At 39.8% G+C, this 18,918-nt stretch overlaps 1 protein-coding gene across 1 annotated transcript; it reads left to right on the top strand.

Annotated features, from left to right (window-relative positions):
• Positions 1-17,901, top strand: PECR (peroxisomal trans-2-enoyl-CoA reductase). Its single transcript, XM_086465714.1, has 8 exons — positions 1-115; positions 3,739-3,872; positions 11,357-11,522; positions 12,189-12,270; positions 14,532-14,628; positions 16,840-16,950; positions 17,533-17,644; positions 17,761-17,901. Exons 1-8 carry the CDS (start codon positions 1-3, stop codon positions 17,847-17,849), a joined length of 906 nt encoding a protein of 301 aa, XP_086321840.1. The 3' UTR covers positions 17,850-17,901.
• The last annotated feature ends 1,017 nt before the right edge of the window (positions 17,902-18,918 follow it).

The raw sequence follows: 18,918 nt of genomic DNA, 5'->3' as shown, positions 1-18,918 counted from the left end.
ATGGCGGCGGCGCGCGGGCTGCTGGCGGCGGGGCTGTTCCGCGGGCGGGTGGCCATCGTCACCGGCGGCGGCACCGGCATCGGCAAGGCCATCGCCGCCGACTTGCTGGCCCTAGGTGGGCGCGGGGGGCTCCGCGGGGAGCCCCGGTGGGGCAGCGGGGCAGGGTGGGTGTTGGGGGAGCAGGGCCGGGCGTGAGGTGAAGGCGGGGGATGGAGGTTGAGGGGGTCCAGGGAGTGCTCGGGGGGTTGTGGTGCGTTTTGTGGGGTAGGCAGCGGTCGGGGAGTGGATGCGTGAGGAGTTCATGGGTGGGACGTTGTGACAGGAGTCAGTGAATAGCGAGAAGGTGCGGCTGACGTGGGGCTGTGGCTTTTGACCCACTGGCACTTAAAAGATGCGCTGTTTTAAATACAGCGGTCAAAGTGCGGTTATGTCAAGGCCGGACTCTTTCTTTTGTACTCCTCTTTCTCAAGTGAGTTTTCATCTTGCTTAACTGGTGGCTTTATCTGGTCGTTGAACTGAGTCTTACGGAGAGGCATGGCTTTGACCTGTTGTCCGCACAGTAAGCTTAGAGAAACGGTGGCTCTCACTCGGTGCTTGTGACAGAAATGTCCTGAGGTTAAAGTCTATCTTCAGAGTGCGCTTTGTGTATTTTCTTTCCGCGCTGATTACAGAGAAGTGGTAAAATCTGCAGTGAAAGGTGGTCTTCCAAGTCATCCACCTTGCAACTCCTTTTCTGCAGTTTTCAACACAACTGCTAGGGATCGTGAGCATCAGACGGGTTTCAGATAGTGTTCATCAACGTGATTGCATTTACTGGCTTCAGAATACCAGCACCAGCATTCCGCCCCACGGTGCCACACTCCCCGTGGTTTGCACTGTGGAAATGCGCACCACGCCATTTCACTGCATAGTGAAGAGCTTTCTTTGTTAAGACTCTGTGCTGGGAGACATCTCTGCCTCTCCTGGCCTTTGTTGTCCCAGCTTCCCATTTGTTCTGTGGAGCTGAAGTGAGGGCTAGTTCTGCTACCTTTGTATTACTGCGGAACTAAGCATTTTTTAAGGTGTCCTTAAATGCTGTCTTAAAGAAGTGCTTTTTAAGCATCATCACGCTATTGGTTGATGATGTTTTTCCCAGTTACCTTAAAATTGTACTTAATTTGATCTGCATTATTTTTCTCAAGCAAAATACAAGTAACAGAAGTGTGTGTCCATAACATCGTAAATAGAAAACAAGGCTTTATATCTCTGAAGCTTCGAAGAGCTATGTCTAAGTAACCTTCCTTACCTGCAGACTTGCTGGCTGCTCCTGACAAGAAGATGACCAAGAAATATTTCCATGTATACCTTGCACTTGAGGCTGTATTGTTTTGGAGGGGGGCTGCCTGGACAGAGAATGCGTGTAGGAGCAGTGACAGATAATGCCAGTCATGATGTACATTGTTTTTATAACCGGTCTTCTTTGAAGCCTTCTGGACAGATTTAAACCTTTCATCTGGAAATTTGTGCCTTTTCCCCCCAACCCTATCAGGAAATGGTCTGGTCATTCTTTGTGAAGAAAAAGAAGTGAAGCAGTGTCAGCTTGTACAGTAGGTACCAAGTGTTGCTCAGTGAGTTAGAATCTCCCCCAATTAGCATATTTAGCAGAAATAGTCTTTTGCCAGATGTTATTCGATATCAGTGTGTGTATTAATAAGCACTTAAGTTGATAAATACAACTGTGCTACTGTGATGTAGTATTTTGTGTTAATCTGTAATTATGTGTGACATTTTGTATCATATCAGTAAATATGTGTGACAGATGTGAGACCACATGTGGAATAGTGTGTCCACTTCTGGGCCCCTCAGTTCAAGAAGGACAAGGAACTGCTTGAAAGAGTCCAGCACAGAGCCACAGAGATAATTAAGGGGGTGGAGCATCTCCCTTATGATGAAAGGCTGAGGGAGCTGGGTCTCTTTAGCTTGGAGGAGACTGAGGGGTGACCTCATCAATGTTTATAAATATGTAAAGGGCAAGTGTCAGGAGGATGGAGCCGGGCTCTTCTCGGTGATGTCCAATGACAGGATAAGGGGCAACGGGTGCAAGCTGGAGCACAGGAGGTTCCACATTAACGTAAGGAAAAACATTTTCACTGTGAGGGTGACAGAGCACTGGAACAGGCTGCCCAGAGAGGTTGTGGAGTCTCCTTCTCTAGAGACATTCAAAACCCACCTGGACATGATCCTGTGTGATGTACTCTAGGTGGTCCTGTACTGGCAGGGGGGTTGGACTAGATGATCTTTCGAGGTCCCTTCCAACCCCTAACGTTCTGTGATTGTGTGATTTTATGAACTCTCCTCTGCGTTAGTCAGGTGTTTGTGCAAATGTCAAGAGTTCTTAATTTAAAAAACAAGGAGACCTGAGAGACTAATATCTTTACATGTCTTGTTTCAAGGTGGCCATGGGTTGAAGGTGAAGCTCCTATTCCTAGGGATATGTAGTTGCAGCACTTCCTTCTGGAAGAATTCAACTTTTTTTTTTTTTTTTTTAAGTTTTATGTATAGTTTCACAAGACAGTCAGAGCCAAATGAACAGCTTGCTGCTTTTTACTCCCACTAGTTATTTTGGGTTGATTCTGGTGTTTGTTTGATCACATGAGAGGCCAAATTCCACTCAGTAAAATAGCAACAAAGAAAAAAAACACCTGACAAGATGTTAAGTTTTTGATTTTTTTTTTTTTTTGGCTGGTTGAGAGTGTTGAATTGGTTTATGTTAAAGCAGATGAGTGGCAGAGCTGGTGTGAGGAAGGGATGGCTTCTGCTGGGATGCTGAGATTATGGAAGGAGGGAACTGGGAGCAAGACCTCCTTGCCTGCTTGGCAGTGGAAGCTAGTAATTTGCTTATCCGTAATACGAAATTGCATGCCTACTGGATGTGCACTAGGAATTAATTTGGTGTGGTCTGTTTTAGTCTATGCAGTAGCAATTGCTGAAGCCTTAAAGCTGTCCTGAGTCCTCTGGTGTGACAGAAGAAACCAGACTGTTGTAGTGCGAGTGCCTCCCATTAATTTGGCACCTGCATTGTTTTTCCTCTGTAGAATAAATGAGTCCTTTGGCCTCCAAATGCTGAAAAAAAACAGAAGGCTTGATCTCCTGCCTAGTTTTTTCATCTCCTTTCTGAGCTAGGATTCTACAGTATGTGGTGGTGCCACGGGGCAGCCTCTGTTCCTGCTGTCCGTAGGCTGCTGATAGGAATTATTCTTGTGAGGCTATCATCCTTTCCTTCTGACTGTAGAGTTAAAAAGCAGAGCATTATGTGTGCTTACTGCTTGTCAAAATTACAGCCAGACATACGGTAAGATTATTTTTGTGGTTTCAGGAGCAAGCATTTTTTTGTAATCAAGACCTGCTGAAACATCTTTAAATCACGTAATTGATAAATGAGGCAGCTGTGAGCAGAGGCAGCAGAAGCGATGTCTGAAAGCTACTTTGCTGACTCTGTGACTCCCGGGCTATCTTCCCTTCTGCAGGGAGGAGAGGGAACCATTTTTTTGATTGCTTTTTTCCTGGCACAGTGGGATCTTGTTGCTAAGAAGCACCTGACATTAGTCATTTCTCTCTCTTACTTCAACCCTCTATCTTCTAGTCGGTAGTCGGTGACTAATAAATGCACATCCTACAAGATATCTCCGTGATGTTATTAAAAAACTAACTGTAATCTTAACTATGTTAGCTGAAGGATGTTTCATTTTGTCTCTACAGGTTGCGATGTTGTTATTGCCTCTCGTAAATTTGACCGATTAAAATGTGCTGCAGAAGAACTGAATAACATGTTTTCTTCCATGAGTCCTGCCAAAGTGACTCCCATACAGTGCAATATCCGCAATGAAGATGAGGTAAAGACTAGTGATCTTGTTCTGGGGCTTAGCATGTCAAAAGCATATTGTCTACGTAAATTCTCAGATCTCCAAAGGTCTTCTCTGGCCCTCTCAGAAGTGGCTTAGGTCAGGGAACAGGTGCAGAGCACTGTTAAATTGATCTAGATAGAGATGTGCTTTCCAAGGGAAGACCATTTGTTAGCCACCTAAGCAAGAAGGCATTTGTAATTGCAAATACTTTTCTGACCATGCATGTGTATTTCAGATATTTCTGGGAGAAGCAGCCCTTGGAACTGTCATGTTCTACAGCCAAGCTGGAGCCCACTTAGCATGGTTCCATGTCACATTTCTGTGACAGCAGTGAGGGGGTGTTAACTTGTGAAGACTGAGACCTCAGAATAGTTCCTTCAAACAGGAAGTCAGAGCATGGAATCTCAACGCCTGTGACTTGACACAAGTGCCCTGCATTGTCAGTTTTGCTTGTACTAAAGCAAGAAAATGCCACAGATACTATTATTTTGAGCCACGTTTCAAATTTTGGTTACCATTTGAAGTGTGCCTCATTATAAACTCTATTACTATCTCAGTTGCGTTTTTTCTTCATATTACAAAAAATGGAAGATCAAGAGCAAAAGTATTTAATTTAGGTTCTTCAGAAGTCTGCATTCGCTTCCTAATTTTTGAATCTGTGTAATTAAACATTTAAAAGTCCAGCATCAGGTTGGACTTTTAACTTACTGAAGACAGACAGAAAATACTCCAGTAAGCAATGATTGCTACATGTTTCTTAACCTTTCAAAGTCTCTGTTAGATTCTGTCATAACTTAAAGAAATAATAATGACCTTCAGTAGCTATGTAGATTCTGGAAATATCCTAATATACAACCATAAAGCAAATTAAAAAAATAAAATTCTCCCCTCACGGAACAGCTCGTGCCATAAAATATTTATAGTGATATACTCAGACTTCCTCTCCTGAAGGAGATGAACCCTGGGGCTGTGCAGTATGTCACTCCACCTACCAGTGAATTTTAGGTTTGTATTTACTAGCATCAGCAGTGCGATATAATAGGTTGTGACAGATGTTAGAGGGCAACTTTCATGATTAAAGTTACAGGAAGGAAAGAAGTAAGAAGAGAGAAAAGGCTTAAGTTTATTTCACATCACTGTTCTTGCAGAAAGTACTGTGACATGATTAATAATTCACCTTCTGCAGGTGAATCTTACTTCTGCATCAGTTTAAAAATGATTTAGTGGGAACTGCCGTGTTCTGTGAGATGGTAGAGGGTTTGGATGGTGAAATGAGGTAATCTCCACTAAACAACCTACCGTTCCTTCTTTGTTTCCTGTTTATTAAGTGTGGCTAAATACATATTTGACAGTCTTAAATGGCTTTGGAAACTTTTTTGAAGGTGCTTTTAGAGCCTTTTTTATAGTGCTGTGCAGAATGTGTAGGCATTATTCTGTATTGCCAGTAGCCATGCTGATGCTTGGAGAAACTTCTGTCTTTGCTATTCCCCTGCAGTTTCATCACAGAATTGTTTTGTTTCCAGTTTAGTTTTAGGCTCTACTCATTCACAGATATACCAGAACTTTCTTAGAACTTTTCATACAATATTGGAGAAGCCTCTATCAGATGTCTTCTGCCAGTGGAAGTTCTCATAAACCTTGTCATTTCATATCTGTATCTATTGAAAGGAGGCTTCAGAGGAATAAGGTAGATTCCAGTCTTGAATTTTTCAGTCATTGACTCAGTCTTTTAGTTTGACTCGCTCCAGTTCTCCAACTCCTCTTCCTTGTTTCTGTTGAAGTCCTATTTAGAAAAAAATCACTATGAAAGTTTTGTAAGCTTTTTGTGGAAGTTCTGAATAAGGAATGCAATTTCTGTTGCATGTGAACATAAGAACTTAAGTGTACCCACTAAACAAATATTATTTGTTCCAGATGCCCATCTCCGAGACCTGGTATTTTTACTGGTTATAGACATCCTGTGGTTTTTATTCTTTAGCTCTTGTTTTCCTGTCTCTGTCCTCCTCTGTTAGTTCTTTAATGCTGAGATTCTCAAAGACTGCTAAATCCTGGCCACTTGTTACTTAATTTCTATTGGACCAGAAACATGTGGATCATGTTTTCAGCTTTTAAATTCGTAGTGAGGATAGCACTTCCTTACACTTAGGTGCTTAGTGGTTGTGAGTTGAAGCTAGATAAACTCAAATTAATAATCATTACCCTACACTGCTAAAACCTGTCAGAACTTAGAACTGAGGGATGTGGCAGAATTTTCACTGCTCACTATTGCTTATTTATTATATTTGCTAAGAGCAGCAATGGTGAATTCTTTCTAATTTTCACTTGATTGCCTTGAGACTATAGGAAAAGTACCTTTGGGCTTTTCCTTCTATTCAAAGAGCATCATCATACATCCACTTTCAAAACCTGTTCCATTCTTAACCTAAAATTTAGTGCCTAGGATGTGGAGTCGTAGGAACAGGGATCAGTAAAAGGTGCAGGGAAGGATTCTTCTAGCGTAGGAGGTAACTTTTGAGCAGAGGCCACACAACAATGTAACTCACTTTAGCATTTTCACAAATACAGGAGTAGCTTCTTGTTTACAGCGGAAGATGGGGTGAGAGGGCATTTAAACTTCTGCCTTCCTTCCCGAAAGAAGTAAGACTTGTACAGCTGTGTTGGCTCTGTATGCTACTGGTTAATGGCTTTACAACTCATTGTCTTCAGCTTAGTATGAGTGAAGAGTATTTACCTCAGAAATTCACAGAAGCACATTGTTGGGTAGAGAGGACAGCCTCTACAAATATTCCCTGGGAGTCATGACATCCTCTTTCTCAGCTCTTACACCAGGTGCCAAAGAATGTGTGAAGGAGAAAGACCTTATAAATATTTCAACAAGGGAAAAAAAACTTAGGAATTCAGGCCTCCTTAGTTGTCAGAACGGATCCATCACAAGCTGCAAAGCCTGGGAAGCTTCCTGAAGAACTACATAATTCATTTAGTGTATCCTCCTCTTTGACATCTCACTGAAACATTTCTAAGAGTAAATCTTTCTCTTAAAGGAAGCCACTGTGGTCACCTGTAGGAACAAGCCATCTGTACTTACTGTAGCTTGCCTTTTTTTTTTTCATCCCTCCACATCCATCATTGTTCTGCATTTCTCTAAAAGCCCCTATGAATTTTGTCCTGGTTTTAGTTTTATAATCAGGCAAACTGGAGGGAGGGACTTTGAATAGAGGAGATCTAAGAAAGATGAAAGTGCTTTCAAAATTGCCAGATGATTTTTTCTTTTATTCCTATTGCAAATCTTAAAGTAACTGACCTGCTTTGAAGATGACAGCTCATTCCTCTTGTGTGCCCTAGTTTGGATCTGTAAAATTCAAGCATTAGAAGATTCATCCCTCATCATATAGTGCAATATGTCTATTAGAGCTCTTTCTGGCCTAGGAAGAGTCAAAGGAGGTGCAGGGAATTAACTGCTATAGAAACTTGATGGCAGATATCATGGGAATAGATTAATGAATTCACATTTTTAAGTCTCTTAATCTTCATCCTCAGAGACCCTCTTGCTTTCCAGCAAAGCTTGCTTTTTGTTTAATGTGCAAGAAATAATCTTGCTTGATGGAGGATCTTCAACCAATGCATAACCCATCAGGCTGATTTCTGTCATGAGTTTGCTGCTGCTGCTTTTGGCTCATTTTTCATTGAGTGTTTTGTAAAAGATAACAAACCTGGTGTGTTTTTAAAGATGAAAGAGTAGAGGGTTCTGGGACGCTGGTAAGAACGTTCTGTCTTCATGGGGCTTTATCCTGAAGCAGTGGTTGTGCACCTGCCCCTTATCCTGTGGTCTGGAGTGTATGCAGTGATCAGTATTCCTTCTTAGTGATTATGAAGCTGAAGTGATTTTAATTATTTGGACATTTTCTAGCACTGCCCACATGATGTGTTGCATATAACAAGAGCAAGTTGGTCTGCTTTTGCTGAGATGCAGGCCGGACAGCTGTGTGTGTGTCTTTTCAAACCAAGGTCTTTTCCAAAATCCATTGCTTCAATGTAATGGTGGCTGGAGTGCAGGAGAGAGACTGTGTCTTTTTTCCATTATGAAAAGAGCAAATCTATTGATGGGGGAAAGACAGACATGAGGAATTTTTTACCCTTGCAAAGCCTTTGTGCTATATGCTCTGGACAAACATTTCGTTAACTGGCATCTGGATAAGTAGAATACATTTCTAGGTAAGTGGAAGTTAAAACCTTGTACTTCTAGCAGGCTGGTGTTCTTCCTGAAATCAGAAATTCAGAATTCTGTGCACAGTGTCCCCTTTCCATACTTGAGCTCCAGCAACAACAGCTGCTGCTGGATCAGACCCTGAGGGTAAAACCTATCACTTGGACATCTGACAGAGAAGAGTCCTTGAGACAGACTCAATACAATACTATTTAGCACTTACCTTGTGTCTGAATTCATTAGTAGCTTTTCTTTTCCAATAAACTTTATAGCTTAGCACAGTCTCAGTTGGTTTGTAAGTACTTACTGCCTGACTGCATGAAGACTGCAGTGGAAGACTGTGGCTTGGTGGGGAGCTGTGGATAAGAGATTCGTTGTTGTACGTTAAAACCAGCAATAACGCAAAGTAAAAATACCTGTTATCACTGTGCAAGAGTGCCTACTAGTTCTAGTCCCCAAATAGCAAATCTCTAACACGCTGCAGTGGGTAGTCTGCCTGTTGAGTTTTACTCAAGTTCAAGGTGACCTGTGAGTGCGTGTGGACATTTGTCCCTTTTCTCTGTGTCAGCGAGTACTGTCATCTCAGTTATCTGTGAAAGTGTGCTACTGCATAATACTTTTGAGTTGGTCACACAAAAAAGGCCCTTACTGAAGAGCTCCAGTCTTCTGATAATGTCTGAAGTGCCCGATTTTGTTCTTTTTAGCCTTTTTCAGAAGAACATCCTAAACTGTTGGCTCTACCTTGTGCAGTTTTGCTTTGCTTCTAGACAGAGTCTTTAGTAGCTTTTTAATGAAGTTCTTTCTGTGTGCATTTTGAATATTTAGGAATAGAAAGGAATATTCTTTAGTTCTCACTGTGATTTAAATGTGTTCTACCAGACCCCCTTTCTCACCGTGCTGGTGGCTGCTGTCACCATGTTTACTGTAATTGAGAGAAGCACTGCAACGATGCTTTCTGTATGACACAGAAGACGTTGTGAAGTTTGCTACAGTTGAAGCCATCTGAGCTGTCACTGGAGAGCCTGCTAGCCTTTGCTGGCTTTCAGAAAGCTGAACTGATACGTGTTTGGTTTGGTTTGTTTCCATTGCCCTAAGAATATGGTGCCACTAGTAGGAGCAACAAGAGGGTTTCTTAAGACACAACATGTGAACCACTGTGACTTGATATGTCATAGCAGGTTTTGTCCACCTGTTGAAAACTTGCTTGTAGTATCTTTTTGCTATGTTTTTTCTTCTATTAATTTGTCATTTGTTTGGGTTTTTTTACGATTCTTAGCATTTTTGCATTTTTTCTCTCTTTCCCCGCTCCACCCCTCCAGCCTGAATAGCGTTAGTCTGTCAAACATTCCTTGTGCTGGCACCATTTCTCTTCCATAAATGAGCCCATACTTCAGTGACTTATGGAGAACAGTATTCAAAGCAAGATTCTCGGGCTGACAGGGAGAGGAGTTTGATATTGCAGAGCATAACTTCTGCTGCCTGGCGAGACATAACTTACCTTTCTCTGTTCGTGAGCAAACCTGGAGTCTTTGTGGCATGGTGGTTCTGACAAGTCATGGGTTTGGGGCTGCTGTCATAGATGTTTTGGTTTTTTGGTGTATGTGGTTTTTTTTTTTCCTCAAATCCCACAAGCTGCAGTGACTCATGTGAGGAGTAAAATGACATTCAGAACTTAAAGGTGGTGATTTAGGTATCAAAATTATTTTCTTAAGGCATTTTTTTCTGAGCAGGCATTAGCTTTTCAATCAGGCTTCAGTCACTGTGTGTTTGGTTAGGTTTCCTTCTTCAGAGAGGTGCATCCTTACAGGATCCATACTGTCCTGTTAGACCATCCTGAACTGTCAGCAGCAAAAGCTGTAAGGCAGCTATTTATGAAACCGAGTTGGTGACACTCTTGGTGAGATACAGGTCGTGCATTGCTTGTTCTTTTATTTCTGTTGTTTTCTACTGCTGGCTCAATACAGTGGAAGACTGATTGATATCCTTCCCCTAGTCAAATCTGTTTCAGCAGCAGCATTGCTCCTGCTGTTTGTTTTTGTTTTTTTTTTTTTGGTCGGTGTTTTCTTTGACCACAGATGCTAGATTAACTTTTTGTATATGCTTCAGTAGGAATAATTGATGCCTGGTATCTAGTTATGATAGGTAATGTAAGCAGGAAATGGTCATGCTGTCCCATTTCCCCTGTTTCTTGAGATAAAGGTTAAATTATTAAGCAGTTGCTATAGAGTTCTTATTACTATCTTGTAATAGGAAAAATACATTGGCTTTGGTATCTGTAAAATCTTTGAATGCTTTGAAATACATTTCCCTCCAGAAGTTCTCTTGTGTTTAGTGTGAGTGTGTGGCAAAACTGCTGTACTTCCAAAACAGAAGACAATGCAAAAGGCTTAGGTTGCAGCCTGTAGCTCAGATTAGGTCAGTGTTAGAGCTAGGTTTAGATTATCAAAACCTTTCCTTCTGTATGAACTTAAGCCTCTCCTTTTCTGCACTGACAGCTCTGAGCGAGTGAATAAAATGGCTATTGCTATTTGCTGTTAATACCTTCTCAGAGTACCCAAAGGTAAATAGTGCCAGACAGTGCTCTTAATGGTAAGTATTCATCCTGCTTATACACAGAAGGTATCTGCTTAATCAAATGTTCACCTTTTTTTTTTTTGCTAAAGAAGACAACTTGTAGTATTGCCAGCACTTTTTAGAGTTCATGTTTTATAGAGCAACAAACTAACCTTCTTGGTCTGCATGAGAAGATCAGCTGTTGCCAAGTCATATGTCAAAGCTTTAGTGAATGTACGAAACTCCTGGATAAGAATGTTAAAGCTTCACAAGATGACTTACAATTTCTGTTTAAAATGCTCAGGTGTATGGGTCAGATGGAAAAAACCAGTGGCTACCTTATATGGAACTCTTTCAGCATCTCATGTGAACACCCCCACCCTTGTGAAAAATGTCAGGAGATTCTTAGTAGGTCTTAAGTAGCAGGCTTTTGTGTATGTTTGTTTTTACAAAACTTCAGTGGCTCAAATCTTCTTATTTCAGTGCTGGTATGGTATGCAGCACCTGCTTTATAACAGGAAGATTTCCCAAGTAAACATGGACTCAGCACAATCCTTTTTGGCTGACTAAACATGTAATACTGGTCTTCCAGCCTCTCTGAAGGCTGGTACCTCCTCTTTATTTGTGAAAAAGATATGAGATAGAAAATACTGCGTGAGAATGAAATTTGGTATATAGCTTAATCAGCATACCACACTAACAAATATTGTTTCAGGTAGAAGCTTTGGTGAAGTCTACCCTGAATCTGCATGGGAAGATTGACTTCCTGGTGAATAATGGAGGTGGCCAGTTTGCAAGTCCATCTGAAGCCATCCGTGCAAAAGGCTGGAATGCTGTGATAGAGACAAATCTGACAGGGACCTTCTACTGCTGCAAAGCAGGTAAGGACTGAACATTAAGCTTTTTTTGTTTATTTGTTTTTGTTTTTTTTACAGCCATACCACAAGACAAGAAATGTAAAGTTTCCCTACCTTCTTTTTTTCACACGCTTATCTGACAGTGGATATTTGTTTTCATGAATCTTATCCAAAGCTTTACATTAAACTGGACATTACATTTGTTCATATATACAAACATACATTTAGGCAAGTATGATATTCTTGTTAAGGCCAGGTTTGGGGAGTCAGTTGGCTTGGATACTCACTTAAAAGACTATAGAAGACCACTTAACTTCTGTGGCCTCTATTCACTGTGTGTAACACAGGAAAAGATTTCTGTCCCATCAGGGATGTAAATTTAAAGTCAAATTTAAGTATGATACATGATTCTCAAATAGCTTTGGGAATGTGGAAATGAAAGTAATTTACGTGGAAGCATGAAATATTCCAAAAGGCTTCTTGACAAACATTGAGCCTTATGTGGACCACACCTGTTATCTCACTAATCCAGTGGTGAGGCTGTGGTTCAAAGAGCAGATTGTTTATCTAAATCTGCACAGGAAATGTGTAGTGCAATTGGGTTAAGACTCCAAATTCAGCTTCCAGTTGGCAAGTTCATTTGTATGCATTTCTTCTGATATTTATAGGTTATCTTCCTCCTTCATACAGTGTACAATGCCTGGATGCAGGAACATGGAGGAGTCATTGTCAACATTACTGCTGCCGTGAGAAATGGGTTTCCTGGGATGTCGTAATATATATTTTATTTTTACATTTTCCTATCTTTTTCCCCTAGAAGTACTAATTGCTCCTAATTACTTCATGTTAGAAAGGTGTGCACTGGGCAGCAGCAGAGTATTGAAATACAGTAGTTAGTCCAGAGAGAGAAACAGTATCACTTGGCTGTATGTGTGGGGATCTCTTATTAATTCAGTAGAGACGACAGGAGTAAATGGCATCTCTGGTCTCTGTCAACTTGTTTGTAAGAAACTATGAAGCAGGACTTGCCAGTGAACTTTCACTGGAAATGGTGTGCTAGTGGGACTAGTTTCACTGAAATGTAACCTTTTCTTCTCTCTCCAAATTTCTGGAGGGTTTGCAAGAACTTGGCACCTGTTGTTTTCCTCCCCTACTGTCAGTTTACGGGTCTTGATGGTGTAGTGAGTTCTGCGAGTTGGACTGGGAGTAGGGGGAACATTTCTAGTATGTTTTCAGGTTTTGGCTTTGTCCTTCAAGTCACGTAATGCCTGCCTTTCCTTTTCACTCTTGCTTTGTAGCCGTCTTTCTTGGAGAAGGTCTCTGGTGCAGAGAATTGGTTCTATTTGCTCTGCTCCTTTCTTGACTGGTCCTTTGACTTTCTTGCTCCTTTCTGGGAGAAGGTTCATGGGTGCAAACGTATTACCATGTTTGTAGTTCTTTTATACTGACACAAATGATCAGAGCTGTCTGCATGAAAACGCAGCATCCTCTCCATATCTGTATGCGTACTATAGTTGTTCAGATTTCTTTACCCTCAAAACAGAGGTGAGCAGGAGTCTTCTGATTTGAAACTTTTCCACCAAAAAAGTTCTAATATGTTGAAAGAGAAATAATGCTCAGAAAATGAATTGTTTCAGTTACTTTCTTTTCAAAGGAAATTTTGAAGTTGTCAAAATGCTGCATTTTGACCATTTCTTAATTGAAAAAAAAATTAATTTATTCTATGAAACTATTTTTTTTTAAATTTTGAATTTCTGTTGAAGAAAATATAAAAATATAGTTTAAGCAAATGTTACATTACCTCTCTTTGCCCTGAGTCAGGGTTGAAAGTTTGAAAATTTAAAAATTTTTAAGGAACAGCATGATATTTTTCCACTAGCTTGTTCTTGGCAGTACAAAATAAATTTAGAGATCCACATGGTGGTGCTGAAGCTACGGTTATTTGAGTTTCTCCACTGTGGTTAAGTCTGGTTGAATTGTCACAGCAAATAGGCTGAAACTATACTTGAGAGTTGAGCCAAGAGATAAAAAAACTGATTCTGAATAAGAGTGAAAAAAGTTTCTGAAAAAAGTTTCCCAAATAACTGTCACGTGTGAATGTAGACGGATAGACAAAACTACTTTCAAATTAAATTCCTGTTGAATTGATAATTGTTTTGGAAATGTACTATTGAAAAAGACTTGCCTTTACAAATTCAGCTACCACTGATGCCAAAAATTACCTAATACAGTTTTTCATAAGTATTAATTTTGAACATAAAACTAGTCAAGCTTCTTTGCCATAGTGTGCCTGGAGGTTATTTGTTTCTGGCCTAAACATTTGAATGAGTTGGGTTTTCTTATGTCCTTTTTTTTTTTTTTTTTTCCTTCTTTCCTCTCTTGGGGTTTGAGAAGCTGTTCTCAAGAGATAGAAGTATCTATCTCCTCTAAGTCTGTTTTGCTAGGCTAAAGGAACTAAACTCTGAGCCCACTGTCTACTATTCATCACTGCAGTAATCTTGTCCACATTTGTTCAAGCTTGTAATCATTTCAGACTAGCTTCCTGTGGCAGCAAGGTGTATGAGATCACTCTGCCTATGGTCACCTCTATCTCCATCCACTTATAGGAATTTTTGAATAGTGGCTTATTTTAATCACGCTTGTCAGAAGACCTAAACTGTTTTTCAGACCGCTGTCCTCCTAAGCGTTGCTTTACCTGTGCAGCCAACCTTTTGTAGTTGTGCGCAGTTTGAACCTTGCCTCCAGTTGTTTTTCATTCTGTAAGCCTGCTTCTGCAGTAGAATGTAGCTGACCTCATGTCACGTAGGGGAAGAGATGATAAGTATTTCCAGAAATGACAGGAGATTATAGCATAGCTTGTTTAAACTGTGAAGCTATGGTCAAACTTACAAACTAGAAAAATTTTGCTCTCTCAGATGGTTGGTCCAGCCATAGAAAGCTACTCTAAGCATCCTAGTGAGGCTGCGGTAGAAGTAACGTTGGGCACTGTTAGCTGAGGGGACAGATGCTTCTTTTGCTTTCTTTTCTCAACAGGCATTCAGGAGCTGCAAGAGCTGCTGTGAATAACCTAACCAAGACTTTGGCCTTAGAATGGGCTCGCAGCGGAGTAAGAATCAACAGTGTTGCTCCTGTAAGTAAGGGCAGATGATCTGATTAAACTTAGCCTTCATGCATGTCATGATTAAAACTTTCGGACCAAAAGGCATTTAAAAATCTATAGCCTGTAGCTCTTTGTGGATTATTTATGTATTTATTTATCTCTAATTCCCTCATCTACGTTCTTCAGGTCATTTGAGAGTTTTGTACTGTTTGGATGACAAGCCAGAGATGCGGGATAAAATTTCTTCTGCTTGCTGCTTTGACTTGGCGCTCTTGGGTTTTTTTCTAGCTTAAAGAAATGATACCTGGGAGAAGTTGGTGACCTGTTTTACAAATCCTTGACATGAAATTAACAAATGCTTTGTGTTTCAGTAATGATTACATTATTTCTGAGTTCACAAAACTTTTTCTCTTTGAGGTTTGGGAATGCTGATGGTTTCCACCTGTGTTTACAAAGTTACTTTGATAATCTCTGAATGCGTCACGTAATGTCTTTTACTTTGTCTTCTACATGTTAAGTTAACTTGGTTTTAGGCATAAAAAGACCCTATTTGGAGTGGAACTTCTCTCAAAGAAATTATATGTAAAAATATGCATTTTGATATTTTTTTTCTTATCAAATATATGCAGACAGGAAACCATTATACAGGTCAGCTAAAATATGGCTGCCACTTTTCTGAGGAAGTAGGTAGTGTGTAGCAGTTGTTTTAAATAACTGTATGGACAGTGCAGCTATATTTTCTAATGCGTGGTGCTGTATAGAAGCCCTAGCTTTGACATTTGGAGTTGTGTGATCTGTTGCGATTTGTGTAATCTTCACTCTTAACTACGATTTGTTTTGCACATTTACTCTCTTGAAAACAAAAGAGGAAAGGCAAACTTTGTCCAGCTACGTCTACAGTCAGAATTTATCTTACAGTATAGTTCAGTGTCAGATTTGTTTAACTGGTCCCTAGGAAGATCTTTCTACTATCTTTGTAGGATGTCTGTGTATTCTGTTGTGCCTCTTGTCCTAAAACATCTGACTCGATGTCTTTGGCATAGCACAGAATGCTTAAGGGCAGGTGTGTGATGATTCAGGTACTGGCTCTTATGTGGCCTCTCTGAGGCCCAGCTCATCTGGACACTAGTTAAATATTAAAATCTACTGGCTTGTTTTTCCTGTTTATTTGTTTTTTTCTGATTTATTAAGTCTTGGGGAAGTAAGTAATTAAGACAGCATTATTATGTGAATATATTTTTCAGGCATGCTAATTACCTAATGAATTATACTAATTATACTTTATAGAACATGTCAAAATAAGTTTTTGACAAGCAAACACTTAAGTGGTTTGGCTCTTTCAGAAGTATTTGCTAGCTTTGTTACTAGGCTGGTAACAACATGGAATGTTGTAGTTTCAATAATACTTTATATCCTTCTGTCACCTTTATGGACGCACTAGGTCTGTGGTAACCACGCTAAACCGTTACTGCCTTACAGGAGCAGGGTAGCATGCAGGGAATGGGTACACAGAGAGGGAAACATGCATTCTAAAATAAATAGTTTCACATGAGTTTCTTCCCTAGCTCCCAAAATATAGTCACTCACATTTCACAGATATCTTAGAAATCTCAGCATGTACTCCATGGATGAATTAAAATTTTGTTATCTTACTTAAAGTTGAGTCCCAAAGGTTCTGTCATGACTAATCTATGTAACCCTGTGTTCCAATTGCTGTAGCCTTTGTCTTCTCTCTCAAGTCTAAACTGGACTGGATAACCACGAGAGCAAAGACTGTCACCTTTTTCTATTTCTATAGCTGCTAAGTAGGGAGAGTCTGAATTCTGACTGTGAAAGCTGTCTGCTTCCATAATTCACAATAAAATCAATCTAGTGTTCTTACAGATTACAAGAAACTGTTGAGAACTTGTCCTTGGGGCTTTGTAGTTTTCTGCTGTAAACTAATATGAAATGCATGTAATTTCAAAGCAGTCTGAGTTTCTTCTTTATAGTTATTGGAGTGACAGTGGAGAATTGGAATAATCGGAATTATTGCACTTGAATAGAGATGTGGCTAGCCACCAAATTACCTTCTTGTGTAAATTATAATATTTCATTAAATTTAAAAACTTGCATTCGAGTGCTGTTTAGATAGTTTAATCCCACAGAAAATCCCAGTTATGACAACTTCACAGTCTTACAATGATCACAGTTTAAACATGTGCAAGAGAACTTAATTTTCACTCTGCTGTTTTAAAATAGGGAACAGTATTTTCAGAAACTGCTGTTGCAAACTATGGAGAACAAGGTGCAATGATGTGGTTAAAGAGCATGCCAAAGATTCCTGCCAAGAGGTCAGCAGTTCCTGAGGAGGTAAAATATTTCAGAACATTTGTGATATTTCTACTTCTGTGTCTGTATTTTGAAGCCACTTTATTATGTGCAGGACAAAAAATTTTGCACTGTGGTGGAATATTAAGAAAGAAAAAAGCTTGTAGTAATGTGTAGTGGTGGTAAGTGGGACACTTAACCAGTAGTCACTGTTACACTGAAAATTTAATTTAGATGCTTCTTACAGCTGAAGTGTTTCATAGGAGACATTAGTTCCTGAAAAGGCTGACTTCCAGCAGGGAGGACTGAAAGAATGAATATTAATGTGAAAAAAATGTATCTGAAAAGTACTTAGCTCTCTCCACCACGAAGGTACATGTGTGATAAACTGGTCAACTTTTTTGTTTGATTTTTGGCATCTGATGCTGATCTTTGAGAGCTTACAGGTTTTCCTCTGTTATGTTCTTGATGTGTGTGACTGGAAAGACGGCTTTAAGACTTATGGTTTTCATTACTGAGTAGAAAATGTTGCTACATCTTGCTTGTAAAAGTTTTTACAAGCGTCTTTGACATGAACAATTCCCAGCAGTTTAAGAAAGATTAAAATTGTCATTCTTTTGTTAGATCTCTCCTGCAGTGTGTTTCCTGCTATCTCCAGCTGCTTCTTACATAACTGGGATAACCATGGTTGTGGATGGTGGCCAAAGTTTATATAGACAAAGCCTAGAAGTACCTGGTAAGAAATGGGCTACAAAATAATGCCCTTCGAGTGGCTGGGCAGTGGGAGGACACAAAAGTAAAATGCCTAGTTTCTCAGCCAACTAAGTATGTTGTTTTATTTGTTTTCCTCAGATCATGACAGATGGCCCTCACCACCAGAAGGAAAAAATTCTGAAATGCTTAAAAAGTTTCTTTCTGGCAAGTTCAAGCCAAAGCTGTAAAAGAACGAGATTTCACCTTATTCCCAGTTGCATGCTTGCTGGTAATCTTGCTTTGTAATTTAGGTTTATTATTCTCAGTAATATAATTTTTTTTCTCAGATCTAACTACAGCAAGTGCCTTGATTTTCATTAGTTTACATTTAAAACTTGAAAGGCTGTACATAGTAAATGTCTTCTCTGAAAACACTCACTGCCCTGAAAACATTCAGTCTTCTGGGAATGGAAGGTATAAAAGACAAATTCTCCATTTGCACAGGCATTAAGTAATGAAGAATCTTAGTCAGAAGTCAATAAAAAAATACTTATTTTGAAGTAAAGGGGGCAGAGAGGGAGTGTTTTGGAATCCTTCTATTCTGGGTGAATTTGGGGAGAAGGTAATTTAAATCTCTGTTATTATTAGTTGAATCAGTAACCCTTGAGGTAGCTCTTAGCTCTACGCTATTTCTGTGCAGCCACAGACAATGACTCAGCAGAGACTTAAAGACTAAGCAGAGTAGGTATTTCTCTGAAAAGAATTAAAAATAGGGCAGAATGCTGTTATTAATGTTTCAAACTAATATGGCATATCGGGAATGTTTTGAACTGTTTGCGGATATAACGACACAAGGGAGTTAAGCTGGCTGCAACTTAAATTTGATAGTAGAATAATCAGACAATAAACTTAAGCTTTAACATACAGTGATGGAAAACAGTATAGATTCAACAATTTAAGATGCAAAATCTGGAAGCAAAAGCTGTGGTGTATGTTGCAGTGCTGTCTGCAGTATGCTGTACTGTTAAAGGAGAAACTTGGAATCCTTCATTTACCAGTTAAAACGCTTTCTATCCATGCTGTGTTGTCTTACATAATTTTGTTCATCAGCGCCTCTAAAATAGGTGTGATTTTTGTGATCAATGCAGAGATTCCATTTGAAAAACAGACATCTTGCAATGTATCGCTGAAGAGGCTGTATTTGTTGCTACTCACTTTTTTTTTTTTTAATTCACTTCAAGGCAAGTGTTCCCATGTCTGATAACTTTAATGGAAATCTTTATAATAAGTGATGACTGCGTTTGCTGTAACAACTGA

Source organism: Leptosomus discolor, chromosome 5, assembly GCF_034619465.1.
Source record: "Leptosomus discolor isolate bLepDis1 chromosome 5, bLepDis1.hap2, whole genome shotgun sequence".
Classification (NCBI taxonomy): Eukaryota; Metazoa; Chordata; class Aves; order Leptosomiformes; family Leptosomidae; genus Leptosomus; species Leptosomus discolor.
This window is presented reverse-complemented; position numbering and strand designations above follow the sequence as displayed.